The sequence below is a fragment of the Podarcis erhardii genome, assembly GCF_964252035.2.
Source record: "Podarcis erhardii genome assembly, chromosome: 3".
Classification (NCBI taxonomy): Eukaryota; Metazoa; Chordata; class Lepidosauria; order Squamata; family Lacertidae; genus Podarcis; species Podarcis erhardii.
In genome coordinates, this window is record NC_138507.1 from 21,724,901 (window position 1) to 21,744,070 (window position 19,170).

Here is a 19,170-nt window from a genome sequence, read left to right on the forward strand (position 1 = left end):
TAAGCTTTAAGGTTTCCCATCCCTCTGATATGTCCCGCGTGTTCATGGATTCTGCAGTTTGGGCTTCATAAGGGCTAGCACTTGGCAAACTGAGGTTGCTTGTTAGCATATACCTGGGATGGGAACCTATGGGCCTCTTGATATTGCTAGGCTACAACTCCCATCATTCCTGACCTTTGGCCATGGTGGCTGCTGCTGCTGGGAGTCTGGCATTATCCAAAAGACTAGGGGTTCTGCATCCCTGGTATGCATGATGATAGACACAACAAAATTGCTATGATCTCCCCAACTCCCATTACCCTTCACTTTCTGTATCACAGGTTGGGAACAACTTTCATCAGGCGGGTCTGATTAAAAAGCGGCCTGCTCTCTGTGGGCTGTCATTCATACAATCAGAATTCCTGATCCCTATGGAAAGCAATGGGGCTTGCATTTGTCACTGGATTTAGACACTCATGCTCTCCTGATTTCTTTACCTGTGCTGTCCATGATGTGGACATGGCTGCACAAAAACATCAGACCACATTAAGACAGCACCCAAGGCCAAATTTGACCCATGGACCAGTCTTTTGCCACTGCTGTTCTATATTATTGGCCTGAGCGGGGTGGAGACAGGTAAACTCTGTTCATTATACAACAATACCAGGGAATGTAGAAATACAGTTTCACATACAAAAGTGAGGTGTCCAGATGGTTAGGGTGTATAATTATAATTGTTCTGTACTTTCTCTTAGCTTTCAGTTCAGCAAATCATGCACTATCCCTGCCTTGAGAGTTTTCCCCATACTTCAGAAACAAAAATTCGATCAACCCTAAATTTATCTGCTCTTCTAGCTACTCTTCTACTTTCCACTGTGAGGGATGAATTTCACCTGAGTTACACCTGAGTGATAATTACCATCCTTGTAACCATCTTTGCCTTTCCAGTTCAACAGCAGTGATTCATTATTATGTTATGCACAGAGTATTTTTTTGAAAAAGAAGGAAGGTGCACTTTGTGTTTTGGTAGCTCCTGCCTTACTCCTACCAAATGCACTATAATGTAGATAAGAGAAACAGGCAGTGCCAAAATTCCGTGCAGAAAAGGGGAGATCCAGAAACTGAGAGGTTTATTTTGTACCTCTTTAAAAGGTAGTAATTTCTTGGGCTCACCTATGCTGCCACTGCCACTCCTGGCCTGGACAGTGGTTTGTTGCTGAGCGATATGTTCAAAGTGAGTATGTAACTTAATCAAAGAAAGCTGATGCCATTAGAAAATTGCTAGCATTGTCATGCTTTTGTGTTCCACATTTTTAAAAAAGGCTGGTTCCTTGAATTTTACCTTTTAGCATTCATGCTTTCAAAAAAATCCCATTTCCTCGTGGTGTTCTCTTCTAAGGCTTCTCTTCCTTATTTTGTTGTGTTTTTCTGGAAGCCCCTTGACTGCCTTGTGTATAATTCTTTGGGGGGGGGGGCAGTCGATATGGTTCAGTAAACAAAGTATTCCAGATGGGATTTACAATAGACTTCCGCATTAAAATACACACAAATAACATTATGGAGGGCTAGTAATATGGAGGGCTTACATTGTTGATCTTTTTTTGTTTTAAGCCTCTGGGTCATTTTCTATTCCCTTAAATTGCAGAAAACCAGACAGCACACTCGCTCTTCAAATGGGAGAGGAAGGTGGAAGTGAATAAACAGCTCCCCTTCTTATGTGTGCAGATAGTATTGACTCCTTGTACTCCACTGGTCTGATTGTTTGCTTCTCCTGCTTCCATTCCTGGGGGGTGGTTTGCTATGCACCTTCACTGCTGGAATGCCCCACCCATTTGTCTGACCCTGGGTGCTGCCTTTGCAAGAGGCTTCAAGCTGGTCTCTCTGAGTCTTGGCTTCAGTGAGCAGCCAGAGCTCTTGCCAGCTGCCTGAAATCCTAGAAGCACTTACTAATTATCCTATTTGCAGTTCATTCCTCTCTTAGCTATGCTAGGAATTGGGCTGCCGTCCCACAGTTAGTAGCCAGGGTCATCTTACCCCCATTACTGTCGGTTGTTTGGCTAGGGTTGTCTTACGATTCCGTCCGGCCTCCAGGCAGATATAGAGTCACTTTTCTGCATTTCCTCTTTATTATAGGTTTCTTTCATATAAATATAATACTTGGGTGTCGTGGAACTCCCTGTTGACATCAGGCAGGTGCCTACACAACACTTCTCAGCACCTGCTAAAAACATTTTTGTTTTGACAAGCCTGTCTGATATGTAGAACGCTAGCATGTGCTTTAATCTTTTCTCTTCTTTTTTGAGCTCACAGTTGATTTTAATTTTTTTTTAATGTTTCGAACAGTTGGTTTTTAACTGCTTTTGCTGATAATCTCATTCTTAATGTTTTTTTTTTCTAAACCGCTTTGAGGTTTTGCTTTGTTTTTGCAAACAGATTTTCATAATTAATTAATTAATTAATAACGGTCCATCACAGAATGGTTATATCGTTACACGTCACCCCAATTTCCACCAAGCGACTTCGTAAGATTCCCGGGGCTCCAGGCACTCACCCAGGTCTTATTTACACATGGGACGCGGGTGGCGCTGTGGGTTAAACCACTGAGCCTAGGACTTGCCGATCAGAAGGTCGGCAGTTCGAATCCCATGACGGGGTGAGTTCCCGTTGTTCAGTCCCAGCTCCTGCCAACCTAGCAGTTCGAAAGCAGCTCAAAGTGCAAGTAGATAAATAGGTACTGCTCCAGCGGGAAGGTAAACGGCGTTTCTGTGTGCTGCTCTGGTTCACCGGAAGCGGCTTAGTCGTGCTGGCCACATGACCCGGAAGCTGTACGCCGGCTCCCTCAGCCAATAAAGCGAGATGAGTGTCGCAACCCCAGAGTCGGTCACGACTGGACCTAATGGTCAGGGGTCCCTTTACCTTTACCTATTTACACATATTTACACCTAAAGTCTTCAGTGAAGAGAGTTCAGAGAATTACATCTCAAGAGGGGCTTGTTCCCCCAGCGGTGCAGCACTGGATTCCAAAGGGATCCTGAGCACCATCTCCATGCCTCTGTCCCAGGCTGCCAAGAGGATCCTGTCCCTGTATAACCTCTGCCTGGATTTCCTCTTCCAGCCTTCTCCTTTCCAAAGACCTTTGCCGGGGGGGGGGGGGGATCCAAGTCTCAAGTAAAATGACAGAGACCCTTCCCTGTTTTTCCATTTCATAGGAACTGAAGTCCTACACCTTTTTCCTCCCACAGTAACAATGGGAACTCTCCCCTCTCTGTACTGGGAAGTTCTTGCTTTGATGATGGTTTTCATTGATGAGTTAATGACTTGCTCCCAGCACCTTTTGTCATTCTTAGTCATTCTTAAGGCGAAGCCCTAACCTGGAAAAGAAGCTTATCCGGTATTTTTTTCACTGGTCTGGCATCTTCCCTTCAATACCCCCAATATTATCTAAATTCTACCATTTATTAATTTCTAACATGCACGAACTCTGGCATGTATGGGTACCCATGCACCCCCAAAGTCTTGTTACCCCAGATCTGTATCTGTGTCAGGAGACAGAGAGAGAAAGAGTCGAATCCGGACTTAGCCAATGGGATTCATTGTCATGCTGACACAACCATTCTGTCTGTGTTTCTGTCGCTGCAAGCATTCCTGCTTGCCAAAACAAACGATCTCCCCTCTCTTCCCACTGGAGGCTATTCTGGAGTTTCTCTCAACCCTCCAGAGCAGATATTTGGGGTTGTGCAGAGTGCTTACTTTTGGAAGCATTGGAGGGATAATCAGCATAATCCTCTTTAAACAACTTCCATTGTAAATGTCGGGGCAGTTCAGATTATTTACTTTCAATAGAGAGAGCCGCAGCAATCATTTAGTAAAAGCAATCTATGAAAGTAGAAAACTGATTGGGGGGAAAAGCTTGTTGAAATTCCTTCACTTGGCTCCCAAAGCTCCAAACCAACTTGACACCAGTGGGAAATGCTTTGTAGGACTTCAGCTCCCTAAACCTTACACTTTGACACTGTAGTTCCAGTTAAAGATAGGTAGCCGTGTTGGTCTGCCATAGTCAAAACAAAATAAAAAAATTCCTTCCAGTAGCACCTTAAAGACCAACTTAGTTAGTTCTTGGTATGAGCTTTCGTGTGCATGCACACTTCTTCAGATACACTGAAACAGAAGTCACCAGACCCTTCTATATAGTGAGAAGGTGGGGAGGGGTATTACTCAGGAGGGTGGTGGGAATGGGTGATTGGCAGATAGCTGTGATGAGCCTGTGATGAGCCTGTATAGATTTATTCTGATGTCAGAATAAACGGACATAAATCTGACATCAGGAATCACAAGACAGAGAAACCAGTAGGAGAACACTTCAATCTCCCAGGACATTCTATACAAGATCTCAAAGTAGCTGTTCTATTACAAAGGAATTTCAGAAATAGACTGGAAAGAGAAGCTTCTGAATTGCAACTTATTACCAAACTTAAAACCATGGAGAGACCTGGTCTGAACAAAGACATTGGATTCTTATCTCATTATACATGACAAAGCCATTTTTCACCTTCTCACCCCTTGCTTTTTCCTGTAAGACCTATTGCAGTCATTAAGAGTCGTCAACAGGCTCATCACAGCTATCTGCCAATCACCCATTCCCACCACCCTCCTGAGTAATACCCCTCCCCACCTTCTCACTATATAGAAGGGTCTGGTGACTTCTGTTTCAGTGTATCTGAAGAAGTGTGCATGCACACGAAAGCTCATACCAAGAACTAACTTAGTTGGTCTTTAAGGTGCTACTGGAAGGAATTTTTTTTATTTTGTTTTGACACTGTAGTTATTGCCTATTGACAATTAGGAACCTGATGCATACTTCCCAACTGAATGCCTAAAATAACAGAAGGGCTAAGTAAAGGGTTAAGTCTAGATTGAGGGGCCCTGAATTGTGCTCCAATTCATTCCCTCACCCTCTTGTTCAGTGGCAGTAATAAAGATGTATGTAATTTGTTGGGAGGGCAACTTAAGATAGATACTGCAAAGCCTTTTAATATTAATGTGCCTTACATTGTAATCCTATACTCAGAAGTAGGGCCCATAGGGTTCCATGGGGCTTTCTCCCAGGAAAGTGGACATAATTTCGTGAAGAAATTAAAAATAGGATAGTCCCATCTGGAGCATCTGTGGGGGTTCACTGTATACCACAATAGCAAAAAAGAAGGGGAAATAGGCTGTCTTTCTGGCCCTGCTCACATTTTTTTTGCAATCTAAAAGTCCTGACCAGAGGTCATTTTATAAACTATTCTTCCTTCCTAAAAGCAAGAAGTGAGATCTCATTCACTCTCACTGTTTCCTAAGAAATTTCTTCAAGAGAGCTGAAATTGGGGGAAGCACATGGGCTGAACATTAGAAACAGTTATAGGATATCCAAACCAGCATAATGCTAGCTCTCTACAAAGGAATCAGAGAACCCATGCTAACTGCTTATAAGAAATGAAAGCAAAATTCTGCTATTAAAATACCAAAGGGAGATGTTCTTTCTTTTATACAACAAAGGCATATGAAGGCAGGGAATTGGCCTCCTGAGGAGCTATTGTTTCTGCCTTGAGGTAGACCAGAAGAATATCCCTGTGGACTTTTGAGGTTAAGTTTCAAGATTTCTTTTGTTAGATTAATGTGTCTTCCAAAAAGTCATGTTAGCTCAAAAGAGTCTGTGAAAATGTGATCAGCATACAAGGAGGGTTCACACATGAGAGAGCTCTTTGTGTCAATAACAAAAACAGACATAGGCAGTTTTGATTTCTGCAAGAAAGAATGGGATACTCAGAAGACTGTCAAATTTTAGTCATGGTGTAGTTGAGGGGGAAAAACACCATCTACTTGCTTTTTATCTTTTTGGTGATTCAATCCCTGTTTATCTTTTTAAGGAATCACACAGTGTTCTCCTCATTGATGTTTTTATGCTTTTGATTTACGTGTTCTGTGTGTAGTTTATCTAGCAGTGGGCTCTTGTCTTTTGTAATTTCTCTCTCTCCATACAGTCCTGTGAGGAGGGAGATTGGTGTTGAGTGATACACAAGATATTATCTTTCTCGCACATGCCCAGAGATGTAACGTCACCTGGAGACTGAAATTTGAAATACCCAAGTCCATCTTTGCCAAAGCATGACTTACTCCTAAATCCAATATATGAGTGATGCACATCATGTTCTCACATATACCTTGACTTAAGTGAGAAGCAAGCGGAAGTCTAGTTTTGAAAAACAGCTTCATGTATGTGTACATTAGACATGGGACATCTGTGGCTGGAGCTGATAGGAATTTTAGTCCAGCAATGTCCATAGGGCCACAGCTTCCACACCCTGACATACCATGTCTATTCGAATCTAATGCTCACCAATTTTTGGCCAAATTACATTGCAAAAATTAAGGTGCACATTAGAGTCGATGGAAGATTTACATTTGCCATCTAATACTTTTTTTTGGTTTCAAGGTTCTGAAAAATTGAAGTGCGAATTAGATTTGATGGTGCATTAGACGCAAGTAAATACGGTACATGGTGTGCTTACCATGTGCTCAGATGTATTTCTTAATGGTTTGCGCTTTGTAAGATGATTTATGGTGGACAGCAGCCGTTCTCTTCTTAAAGTACAGTGGTACCTCTGGTTGTGTACTTAATCCGTTCCGGAGGTCCGTTCTTAACCTGAAACTGTTCTTAACCTGAAGCACCACTTTAGCTAATGGGGCCTGCCACTGCCGTTGTGCTGCTGCTGCACAATTTCTGTTCTCATCCTGAAGCAAAGTTCTTAACCCAAGGTAATATTTCTGGGTTAGCGGAGTCTGTAACCTGAAACGTATGTAACCTGAAGTGTATGTAACCTGAGGTACCACTGTAATTGGGTCAGTTTGCATTAAGAAACACAAGGGAAAGCATATCACTAGAACGAGGCAGCTGCCGGAAGGTAGCGTGTGACGTTGAGAGGTTGGAGGACAGACCTGTGTGTGCATTTGGCCTCTTCCTGTTACCCCTTAAGCCAGGGGTCAGCAAGGTTTTGGGGGCAGCTCGGGGGCTGGTTAAACTTTGGTTACCAGATTTTTTTCGATGAATTCAGGGGCACTGATGTGGGCACTGATGTGGGGACTGATGTGGGGACTGATGTGTAAATCCGGAGACTGGTCTGGTAACCTTAGGTTAAATGGCCCCCATGGGCCGCTTGTGGCCCATGGGCCTTAGGTTGCCGACCCTGCCTTAAGCTATCCTGCAGTCATTGGATGCGGTGGAGGATGCTGTTCTGCCTCTAGTGTTGAAGTCAAGATTCAGTTCTCAAGTCTGGCTGGCCTCTGTACCTGGAATACGAGAAGGCCACCACCTTGACTTTGCCTTAGGCAGCAAAATGTCTTGGACTAGCCTTGCATATATAAAGAGGATTGTTTATATTACGTACATCCTCTTACGCACCATGCTGAAACAAGCCCGAGGTGAAATTTGGTTTCCTTGCCATCAAAGTTCTGGATCTTCAAGTTGCAGACTTAAAAGGAGTACCGTATTTTTTGCTCTATAAGACTTACTTTTTCCCCACTAAAAAGTAAGGGGGAATGTATGTGCGTCTTATGGAGCGAATGCAGGCTGCGCAGCTATCCCAGAAGCCAGAACAGCAAGAGGGATTGCGGCATTCACTGCACAGCGATCCCTCTTGCTGTTCTGGCTTCTGAGATTCAGAATATTTTTTTTCTTGTTTTCCTCCTCCAAAAACTAGGTGCGTCTTGTGGTCTGGTGTGTCTTATAGAGCGAAAAATACGGCAAATGGTATCTGCTGCCTGGAGAAGGCTAGAGTCATGGATTTCTGCGCCCTGCAGTGCTTTCTGTCTCGCTCCAAGGCATACACTCCTCATTCTCTGATTGTCCTGGTCCCACCCAGAACAGCTCACATTACCTCTTCTTTCCAACCCTCTACCATTGCAGTCCTTGCCAAAATACTCTATTTTGGAGCATAAAAAACCCCAATGTGAATCCATGGAAATGCATCCTGCTTTCACCTTACTGCATTGCAAGCAGCGGGGAGCCAGTTTCCAGTGTGTACATGTGTCTTCACATGAAATGAATAAGTCACTAGAGAAAGAGCTTGGAAAGCTCTCTGTGTTCGTTTACTGTTCTGGTGCATATGCTGTAAGGGCAGATTGTTTGGATTAAGAAATAATTTAGTGTTCCTGACTTAGATACCTCTTAGAAATTCTGGTGGTGATTTATTGGCATTAAACTGCTGCACCCCTAGAAAGAAACCTTAGCAGAAACATATTCATTACAGACTTCTCAAACCCTTCCAGATGGAAGTTTCAAGTGTGGTCAGACGTTGAGCTTTAAAGAATGATGAATCGATGGAGGTCAATGAATGGAGGCTGGGGAGCAACATCAGCTGCCTCCTCCACATGCTCACTTTTAGAAGGATGCACACATGAAAGTCCCTATTTCAGGTGAATCTTTAAGCAGAACTTGTGCTTGTACATCGGTCCTGCTCCCCCATCCATGCATTCACTTTGACACAGATGAATACATGAGCATTCCTAGCATCAGTTGATCAACCAAAGATGTCTTAGCCCAGCTTTCACCAAACTGATGTCCTCCAGATGTTTCAAACTGCATCTCCCATTAGCTGTTGCCAGCACAGCTGCTCTGGCTGGCTGTTCTTGTCTGCTGAGCTCTCAGTGTGCAGGGAAAAATAGAGGTTAAAAATTGTGCCTTGGGTGGGATGAGAAAGCAGATATAGACTCGCCTATAGGCAAAGGATGGAATATCCAAAATAAACACTATTTTCAACCAAAGAAGACTTCTGTATGAATCTGCTGCTTGGGAATTAATTATGTTATATTGAAATGTGCTGCAGTTTTGAAACAATTTGACATGCTCGTTTAAGCTGCAAAGAAGTGCTTTCAAAGGACCATACTTAGGTGAGGAATATGTTGAAGACAAGAATGTGTAATTTTAGATGGGAAGGGGGAAATGATACTGGATTTCAGGCTGGTGTGTACTAGGAATGGGAAGGACCAATCAACTTTTAAAAGTGCCTTTGAGAAGTTTAGGAGTGAAGAACAAAAACAGCAGCGAAGGCAACAAAAATACTTCCTCATTTTTCTTTCTCTGGCCTTGGAGGTTTCAAGAAACGTGACTTATCTATAAATAAGGGGAATTTATAAATAAAAAAAAAGTGATTCTAGCGCCAAGCTTGTAAACTGATCTCCGTGTTGCTTTCCGTTGACAGATAACAAATATGCTCCTGCAGTCACTCTCAATGGTTTCATCTTTATTCTTGGAGGAGCTTATGCACGAGCGACCACCATCTATGACCCAGAAAAAGGCAATATCAAAGCAGGCCCCAACATGAACCACTCCAGGCAGTTCTGCAGGTGAGACCAAACACACACACAAACAGTTGAATTACCAGCACCTCAATATGTTTTTTTCTTCTGGAGGAAATTATTACGTTAAAGTGGGAATGGAAGTGCATGTGTGTTTAAGACTTTTAGTGTTCTCTGGGCTACTAATAGAAATATTACCTGGCTATGCATCACTCTAAATCCTTTCCCTTGGTATCTAAACATCAAGATCTCTCTGGTGTGAGACTGACAGGCCCTGTTATGTACAGTGGTGCCTTGGTTTATGAACTTAATCCGTTCCGGAAGTCCGTTCTTAAACCAAAGCGCTCTTGAACCAAGACGTGCTTTCCCATAGCAGCAGGGGACTCAATTTACAAATGGAACACACTCAACAGGAAGTAGAACATGTTCTTATTCCAAGGCAAACCAAAACACCTACTTCTTTAGTTTGCAGCGTTCTTAATCCAAGATGTTCATAAACTAAGCTGTTCTTAAACCAAGGTGCCACTGTACTGTATACTTAAGAACTGGAATGGTCTGGAGGCCAGACTTGGGTGTGCATGTGTTTTGTCCAAATCTGAAACACGGCTAGTGATACCCACATTATAGGGGTTAGCATAAGATGGACACACGTCAACCAAGTGTTGCTTCTTATAAAAATCACTCTATAGTGGTTAACCAAAATGACTGCAGGCGAACCACTATCTGGAAGCAGAGGAGGACTATGAAGGCTGAAGGAAGCTTTGCGAGTTACATAGAAGTCGTGAGCTTATCTTGCTTACCCATGTTATGCACCAAAATGCCCTGGAGGACATCTAGGATGTTTAGAAAATCGGGGGAAATGCTGCTTAAAGATTAATATGAGAAACATCGATTAAATTCAGATAAACAAAGTTCCAGTGATGTGCATTCTGCAATATTTGTAACAGCAGGTTTGCGTTTGGGACCAAGGACAAAACACACTTTTTTCATGGAACCTGTAGAATCTCACATTAAATGTGATCAAGGCAGAAGAAAGTGTTAAGGTTTTGTTCCATGCTTAACACTTGTATCAAAGCTGTGAATGCGGCTTTAATGCAAGCACATCACTGATCTCATGGATTGCTGTTTATGTCCCAGCATGTTAGAGAAAGATGAAATCTGGCAGGGGAAGAGCCAGTTTGTTCTCTGGACAGCTCAGAGCTGATTCCCATTTAGGATTAATTTCTCATCTGGCAGGCACAGGCAATCTCTGCTTTGTTACAAATTGCAATTATTATTATTTGCCTTTTGTTCCAACTGTATTAAACTTTTTTTCCCTTTTAGCCTATGTGTATGTAAGCCAATTAATTTAGTAGACATTTCATTAATCTGGTAAAGTGAGCTTTAATCCACAAAATCCACAATACATGTGCGTTAAGTCTTTGGAATGGGGTTATAACATTTTTATACATCATAAACTGCATATGCATAAAATTAGACATGCTTATAACACTATTTGATTATTAATTTTTATAAATACTCAATATTAAAACCAGAAAACTTGATTATTTACACCAATAGAGCTTTCCCACAAGAACAAATGGTCCAGTGCCAACACCTGTTATTCCCAATTCCATTTTTCATCATAATGTTCTCCATTTTTTAGTGTCCCTGATTTGATAGTTCTCTGACTTTTAAAAATTAAATATTTTAAGTTGGCTTATAAAGCATTTTTCCATGCTCTTAGAATAGAGAACCTTGCAATGGTCAATATATACAAAATATGTCATTTATTTTTTTACCTTTGACAAAATTATTTGGCACTTTTTGCCATACAGAAATGCTATAAGTATAGGAAATGGTGTGAAGCCTGTATATAGTGATTTCCATGTAGGTAGCTTTCTGCTGAGTAAAGTGTTTCAACCAGTATAGGGGAAACAATGGAAAACCTGAAGCAACCATCAGATGGAATGCTAAACCATGGTTTGTTTGTTTTGGCATCACAGTCACATTCCATAGCAAGCCTCAGCCTCTCACACACCACAAAACCTTCACATATGAGGGAAGAAAATGTAAAGTTTTCTGTGACAGCTGGAAGTTTCCTGGTTTGGCTAAATCCGGGAGTAACACTGGTTTGATACCTAGGCTAGTTAATTAACTATGACTCATACAAACCAGAGTTTCCCCTATTCAGCTGAAATGGGTGGTTGTGTTTTGTTCTGAATTCTGGCTGGAAGCTTCAGATTTCCTCCCCTCAAGTACAGGAGAGAGAAGAAGGGGAGCTGGGAGTGCACAAGCCTAATGTGTAGTGCATTCTCATAACACTTAAGACGTGGTGTAGCATTAGGCCTGAATGAGACCTGAGAGCAAGCATACAAAAGTTTTCTGAGTTGAGATCTAAGGAAAAAGTCTGGAACGGAGGCTAAAGTTTAATGCATCTTAAATTTTCGGAAGGCGCTCGTCTTACTTTTGCTGGTTTCAGCAGTCCTAATAGCAGCTGCAGCTCCTATAAGATAGACTATAACAGACCCTCCAAGTATCCCTATTTCCCAGGAACAGTCCCGGATTTACAGAAGCCGTCCCGGTTTCTGATTTGATCTCAGAATCTCCCGCTTTTCCTTAGGACGTCCCTATTTTCATCAGAGAAATGATGGAGAGTATGGAGTTATGTGACCCCCAAACCAAGGAGATTAGTAACTTTAGTCGATATGTGAAGGCAGCCCTGTATAAGGAAGTTTTTCAGTGCTTATTTTTCAATGTTTTTATGTATGTTGGAAGCCGCACAGAGTGGCTGGGGCAACCCAATGAAATGGGTGGGGTATAAATAATAAAAATATTACTATTATTATTGAATAGAGTGTCCCTACTTCAGCAGATAAATGGTGGAGGGTATGTAATAACCTTCCTTAATAGTTTTCAGAATCCCGAGTCAAGGGTACCAGTGGCAACCTGACTTTCTTTCATCTGTTCCAGTAACTTACTTAGATCTTTATCCCAATATTCATCATACCTGCAATACTTAGTCAATGAGTTAAGCAAAAAGTCCTCTATTATAGTAGTAGCAGCAGCAGCAACAGCAATGGAGGTAGAATGGGCAATAAAGCTAGCATTTAACCATACATCACAAACAGAATTTATATATTTGACTCTCCTTTTTTATTTAAAGAGTGCCCTCTCTTGGTTGCCAAGAGAATCTTGTCCTGGAGCTAACATTACATTACATATTTTTTTAAAAAAAAAAAAATACAGGCCAAATCGCAGCCAAAGCTACTATGTTCCTGCTGCTTCTGTGCTAATTACAGATTTTCATTGTTCCTCTGTGTTAACAAGAGTGAAATTGAATGTAGGAGAACCCCACTGTGTCCAGGCAGTAGTTAATTATATTTTTTCTCTCAAGATTGTAAACCAGAGGCAAACAGTGCAGTACAACTGACATAACTTCCCTTGGTAATTCATTGCATTAATTATGTGGGATCTTTTTTATTTTTTTAACAATTTTTCTTTAACCACATTAAAATTACTTTCATGTAAAAGGCTTTTAATACTACAGTTCTTTGGCCAAGATCACTTGATAGACTGGGATCTGGCCACTAATGGCAGACTTTATCCAACGTTTGAGACATATTTTTCCCCCCACACTGACAAAACTGCAGCAGTTTGAAACAATCCCATTTGTATGTTCGGAATGGAAGGAATAAACAAATTCTACCCTTCCAGTAAAAACATGTGCACAACAATACTTAAATGTCCATTGAAATGTTTGCAGCAGTTAGCATTGTTTACATGTTTGTTTCCCTTTCTCACATAGCAGTAACCTCTGCTCAACTACGATAATGATGTAATGGACTTTCAACAGATATTAATAACAGGGATTTTTTAAAATGACAATGTTAAGCCAAAATTATGTAGAATTAGGAGTGGACTTCAAAATAGAAGCAGCATAACTGGACCCAAGGACTGGAGGCAGTAGACAGTTTCCTCTTAAAACATGTGTTGGGGACCTTTGCTTCTTCAGATGTTATAAATTATTATTTTTGCATTTTTATTTTATTTATTATTGTTATTATTACCCCTGCCACTCTGGGTGGTTCCCAACAGGATATTATTAATAATAATAATAAAGTGATAAAACATCAAACATTAAAAACTTCCCTAAGCGGGACTGCCTTCAGATGTCTTCTAAAAGTCAGATAGTTGTTTATTTCCTTGACATCTGATGGGAGGGCATTCCACAGAGCGGGCGCCCCTACCGAGAAGGCCCAGTGGCGTAGCGTGGGTTGTCAGCACCCGGGGCAAGGCAAGTAATTTGCGCGCCCTAACCCGTGGATTTTAGTAGGGGCAGAGAGCTGCGAGTGCGAGCGCGTCCCCCCCCCAGATGTTGCGCCCGGTGCGACTGCCCCCCCCCTGCACCCCCCACGCTACGCCACTGAGAAGGCCCTCTGCCTGGTTCCCTGTTGCCTCACTTCTCACAGTGAGGGAACCGCCAGAAGGCCCTCAGCACTGGACCTCAGTGTCCGGGTAAAATGATGGAGATGGAGACGCTCCTTCAGGTATACTGGGCCAAGGCCGTTTAGGGCTTTCAGGGTCAGCACCAACACTTTGAATTGTGCTCAGAAACATACTGGGAGCCAATGTAGGTCTTTCAGGACCAGTGTAATACGGTTTCAGCGGCCACTCCCAGTCATGTTAGTTACTGAACTACAGCTCCCCTCTGCCCCAGCAAGCGTTGCCAAAGGCTCGGGATGGTGGCAGCCATAGTTCAACATCTGGAGGGCCAAAGCACTATCTTAAAATCCCAAGGATGTTATTCTCCCAGGATGCATAGAAATGGGGAGCATCGATGCTCTGGCCTCAACTACATGGAGGCTGCAAAGGGTCGCCTCTTCCTACAGTAGGGGGCCAAGCGGCAATGTTATATGAACCTGAATTAAAAGAGGGAGCTGAAACCCATTGATGTAGATCCTGCTACCTAAATGCCAAGATTAAAAACCTTTGGCCAATCACACTGCCTCTCAGCCTAACCTGCTTCACAGGGTTATTGCGGAGATAAAATGAGGAGGGCAAGAACCATTCAGCTCCATGAAGAAAAGGTTCAGGTGTAAATGCAATAAAGGGGGGGGGAGAGAAGAAGAATTTGTGGGCTCTTGGTAGGGTTGCTGTATTTTGAAGAGCAAAAAAGAGGACACATTTGCCGACTTCCAGCTATGGATCGCTAGGGCTCTCATTTTACATACCCATGAAAGAGAGCCAGTGTGGTGTAGTGGTTAAGAGTGGTAGACTTGTAATCTGGTGAACTGGGTTCGCATCTCCGCTCCTCCACATGCAGCTGCTGGGTGACCTTGGGCCAGTACACTTCTCTGAAGTCTCTCAGCCTCACTCACCTCACAGAGTGTTTGTTGTGGGGGAGGAAGAGAAAGGAGATTGTGAGTCGCTTTGAGACTCCTTAGGGTAGTGATAAAGCAGGATATCAAATCCAAACTCCTCCTCTTCTTCTTCATATGGCAACGCTACTCTTGAGCAACACCCGGTATCTGTTAAGAACTGGTGTTTCCTAGCACAATCCATATGGAGATTACACACTCACTCTCAACAAGCCATCTACTTTACCTTTTGCAATGCCTCCAGCTTACCCTGATTTTGTAATAATAAGGAAATGAGTTAGCTGGAGATCAGCGGCCCACGGTGGGGGCTAGCAGCTCCTACTGTTAGTGAAGCAGAGCACTCGCCATGCTTTGCTGTTCAGAAACCTTTTTTTAAAAAAAGGAAATAAAAATCTCACATACACACACTGTTGTTATTGTACGGTATAGCCTGAACCTCAGTTTTTTATTAAGGAGTTCCATTTGGAAGGACCGGATGACAAATCTGCCAGGCTAGCTGTCAGAGGGGGGAAAAGGCACTTTCAGCTGGGAATTGCTGGTTCTAAATTATCTTCCCTGGGAGCATTGCTCACGCTAGCGCATGGCTGCTGATGACGCCCTGTGAATAATCTCTTGCTACCCAGGTCTATTTGCATGCTGCCTGAATTCTAAACAAACCAGGCTATGACTACGCACAGGAAACACATTCTATGTTCTTTTTACGCAAAGGTGAACTAGAAAATGGGATGGTGCTTAATTTAATGCATCTATATCTCACCTTTTCCTCCAAGGAGCTCATACATGGTTCTTCCCCCTCTTCATTTAATCCCCATAACCACTCTGTGTGGTTGGTTAGGCTGGGAGTTACTGGCTTGGCCCAAGGTCACCCAGCAAGCTTAATGGCAGAGCGAGGATTCAAACCCTGGTCTCCCAAGTCCTAGTCTGACACTCTAACCACTACACCACACTGGCTCTCAGTGGAAAAAGAGGTCACCTTTGCATCTGTCATCCTGGTCCCTTGTGGGAAAGTGCAGGGAGCATTTGCAGGTATGTTTTGGGGGTGGATGAAAGGTGTGCAAGTGTGATGAACGTTACTCATCAACATTATTCCTTTTAAATTCTGCCTGACTTCTTTGATTCATCTACATTAATTATCATGTACTTTAATGTTTCTGCTGCTCTTAATGTCTTCCATCTAGCGCAAAGATTTCCCCTCTGCTCTTGTTTCATGGTTTTGTAATTTGTTAATAGTTAAATGTATTTTAGTCACTTTTATAAATGATACTAACGAAAATGTCTGTAGGCTGCAGCCAGATCCCCAGAGAGTTCGAGTCGGCACTCCTAGTTAATACAAAGGCAAGGGCACCTAAGACATACACCATTTCACTTAACTGATACTATTTTAAATACCTCTTTCCCCAAAATCTCAAAGTGGTATACAATTAAAACCACTCAAAAATGATGTGTGAAAATGGGATTTTTAAAAAGGAAGCTATGCCATCCATCTAGTATTCTAAAATGCAGCCATCAGCCTACCCAAATTTGTGTAGTTTTTGTTTTGAGTAGCCAAGTTAGCATGCTACTCCCAAGAGCTGCTCTGCCAGTCAGTGAGTATAGGGCATTGCGGTCCAATGACTGCTGCAACATCACCAACATTGGGATTGCATTAGAACAAGGGTGGGGAGCCTATTGTGCTCTAGATGCTATTGGACTCCAACTCCCATCATTCTGACCCTTAGCTATTGCTGGACTCCAACTCCCTTCAGTAGCATGTCCAAGAGGGCCAACTCCTGCAGTATAGAATGGTGGTGGTGAAGTATGGGTAGACGCTGTCAGTTGCCACCATCCTCAGATGTACTGCGGTGACCTCAAACACAAATGACCTATGTGGCAACGAGCCATGCAGTCAGCTGGTATGAGAACCAGGCACACTTCCTAGCTGACGCACCTCCAAGGCTGCTCTGTCACCACAGCAAACACTGTTCAACATTGATATATGTATCACAGAGCTGCAATCTCTTCCCAGATGGCTTGCATTAGGTGGGCAAGACCAGGGCATAGGGTAAGACTGAGACAAGACAGAAACTGAAAAGGGTGGTGGGATGGCGATTTGGGTGGGGATGGGACGATAGAGAATGCGGCTTAGGAAAGGCTTTGCTGGAGTCGTGGCTGTTGTAGAGCAACTGAGGGTTAAATGATTGCCGTATCTGTATTAGTGGATACTCCAGCATACACAAGGGGAAAACACTGGCACAACAGCACAGCAAAATGCATAAATGGTTACCCTCTACGCCTGTTATCAAGCTAATGTGAACATTGCTTTGGAGGTAGATCATGGGTGCCTACCCTCCAGGCATTAGTGCAAAATATTAAATACACAAAAGGGTTGCAAACAGGAAGGTGAGGAATACCTTTCAGCATTGACATCTTGAAGGAGACTACTAGGCAGAAGCAATAGCTACAGGGTTTCCTTGCCTTTCAGCACAGAAAGACAGTGGTGTTGCAGAATTTTTACAACACAGAAGTGGGTGGTGGCATAGAATTAAAATGAAAAGATAAGAGAGAGAATTCAGAAATTTTGAAGCTTGGATTTCCTCTTCCTGGGTGGTCAGAGTTCACAGGAATATTTGTGGGTGGCTTTTTCTTGTAAATACACTAAAAGGAAAGTTTTAAAAGGAAATCTCTGGCTTGTTTTTTAACAGCTCTTTGGAGGCGCTCCAGATAAATTAGTGTGTGTGTGGCGTCATGCCCGTTTTCAGTTACTAAAACTAGTTGCGAGAATTAGGAAGAATGTGGTGCATACGAGCATGCTAATTTAGTCATTTAAACATTCTTTTATAGCCTCAAGGACAGCTAGAGAAGATATTTCCTCATTTAAATGTTGTATCTAGACAAGGATTAATGTTTACAGCCAAGTCAAACTGAGATCGCAAAAGTTCCCTCAGCAGTAAGCTTCTAAAGGAGGTTTGGCTGTAAAGAATGTTTGGTGCCAGTGCAAGGAATTCCACTGAGACACAACCAGCCGCAGATGATCCAGGTGAACCTGATACTGATGATTCAGCATCAAGGAAAAACACCTCACCAGATGCTGATGAGCATTCGGCATTGGAAGTGCTAGTTTTATCACGTCTGGTGGTGGCCACTAATGAAAGACCTTGCAAGAATCCTCTTAAAAGCCAGTACCCAAGCAGAACTGTCACTCAGTAATTTATAGCCTGCCCAGTTAAGTTCCCATATTTTTCCTTCCTCTGCCACTGCCATGTGTGTAGTCCATTGTTCAATGCATATCATGCAATGTTCCTCATTGAAACAACAGTGATAATGTCTGTTGGGAACTCACCTGGATTTGAAACAGCAGAAACGTGAAGCAAGATCATGGAAGGCTGATAATTAATGGATGTGTAGCTTTCAAACTGAACTGCAGATGCAAAACATCTCTCAGGACTTTTGCACTTCCCGCTTCTTCCTTTGACCTCCCTTTTATATGATCTAAAGTTATTCCGCATTACTGTAGAGTGGGGTTGGTAGTCAACCTGGTGCCCCCCAAATGTTGCCCAGATGTGGGCTATGACCACCACCACCCCTGACCATTAGCAATGCTGGCTGGGGACTGTTGGGATTTGGAGTCAGTGACATCAGGTGGGCACCAGGCTGGGGAAGGCTGCTGTAGACAATTTTGAGAAATTTTGTCAATGTTGACAAAAGCAGCTAATCAAAAATCTCAAAAAGAACAACTACCACAACCTTATTTAGTACAGTGGTACCTTGGGTTACAGACGCTTCGGGTTACACGTTTTCAGGTTACGGACACGCCAAAACCTGGAAGTACCGGAACGGGTTACTTCCGGGTTTTGGTGCATGCGCAGAAGCGCTAAATTGCACTTTGCGCATGTGCAGAAGCATCAAATTGTGTCCCACGCGTGCGCAGACGCGGCGCTGTGGGTTGCGAATGTGCCTCCCGCACGGATCACATTTGCAACCCAAGGTTCCACTGTATTATGAACAGTATGCATAAAATATTTGTATTTTTTGAAGAAAGAGTAGTGATATTCTCCTGAGACATGGCCTTTACAATGTCAAAACCGTAGACAGCATTCCCAAGTTCTTACATTTCACTGATGGCATTTTAGAACAAGGGAGTTTTAAGTTCTGCTTCAGCCTCTGTCTGTGGATGCCAGATTCTTTGCACTGTTCAGATTTCAGTGAATGTTCACTTCCACAATCTCCATGCCCCCAAATAAAGCAGAAAGGTAGAGGACATTAAATCTTCGCACTTGCTTTAATTTAAACATAATTTCCACCAAGAGACAGGCATGTCTTTCTCTAAAAGTATACATTTTATAAATCACTGCTGTCTCCTCTTTGAATGGTGTTCCTAGATTTTGAACAGCTCCTGCTTAATCAAATCAATAGATTTAGAGCACTTTTGTGTCCAGACAATAACTCCCTTGCGGGAATTAGCACTGGGTTCTAAAGCAGAAAGGTCAGTTCACTGACTAATAATAATAAAATTTAT

At 42.7% G+C, this 19,170-nt stretch overlaps 1 protein-coding gene across 1 annotated transcript in view; it reads left to right on the top strand.

The window, feature by feature from the left end:
- Positions 1 to 19,170, top strand: part of KLHL29 (kelch like family member 29) — a 445,478-nt gene that overhangs the window by 419,562 nt on the left and 6,746 nt on the right. Inside the window, exon 13 of the mRNA XM_081856969.1 lies at positions 9,219 to 9,363. Coding sequence (XP_081713095.1) covers positions 9,219 to 9,363 — 145 coding nt within the window. The remainder of the gene's footprint in view (positions 1 to 9,218; positions 9,364 to 19,170) is intronic.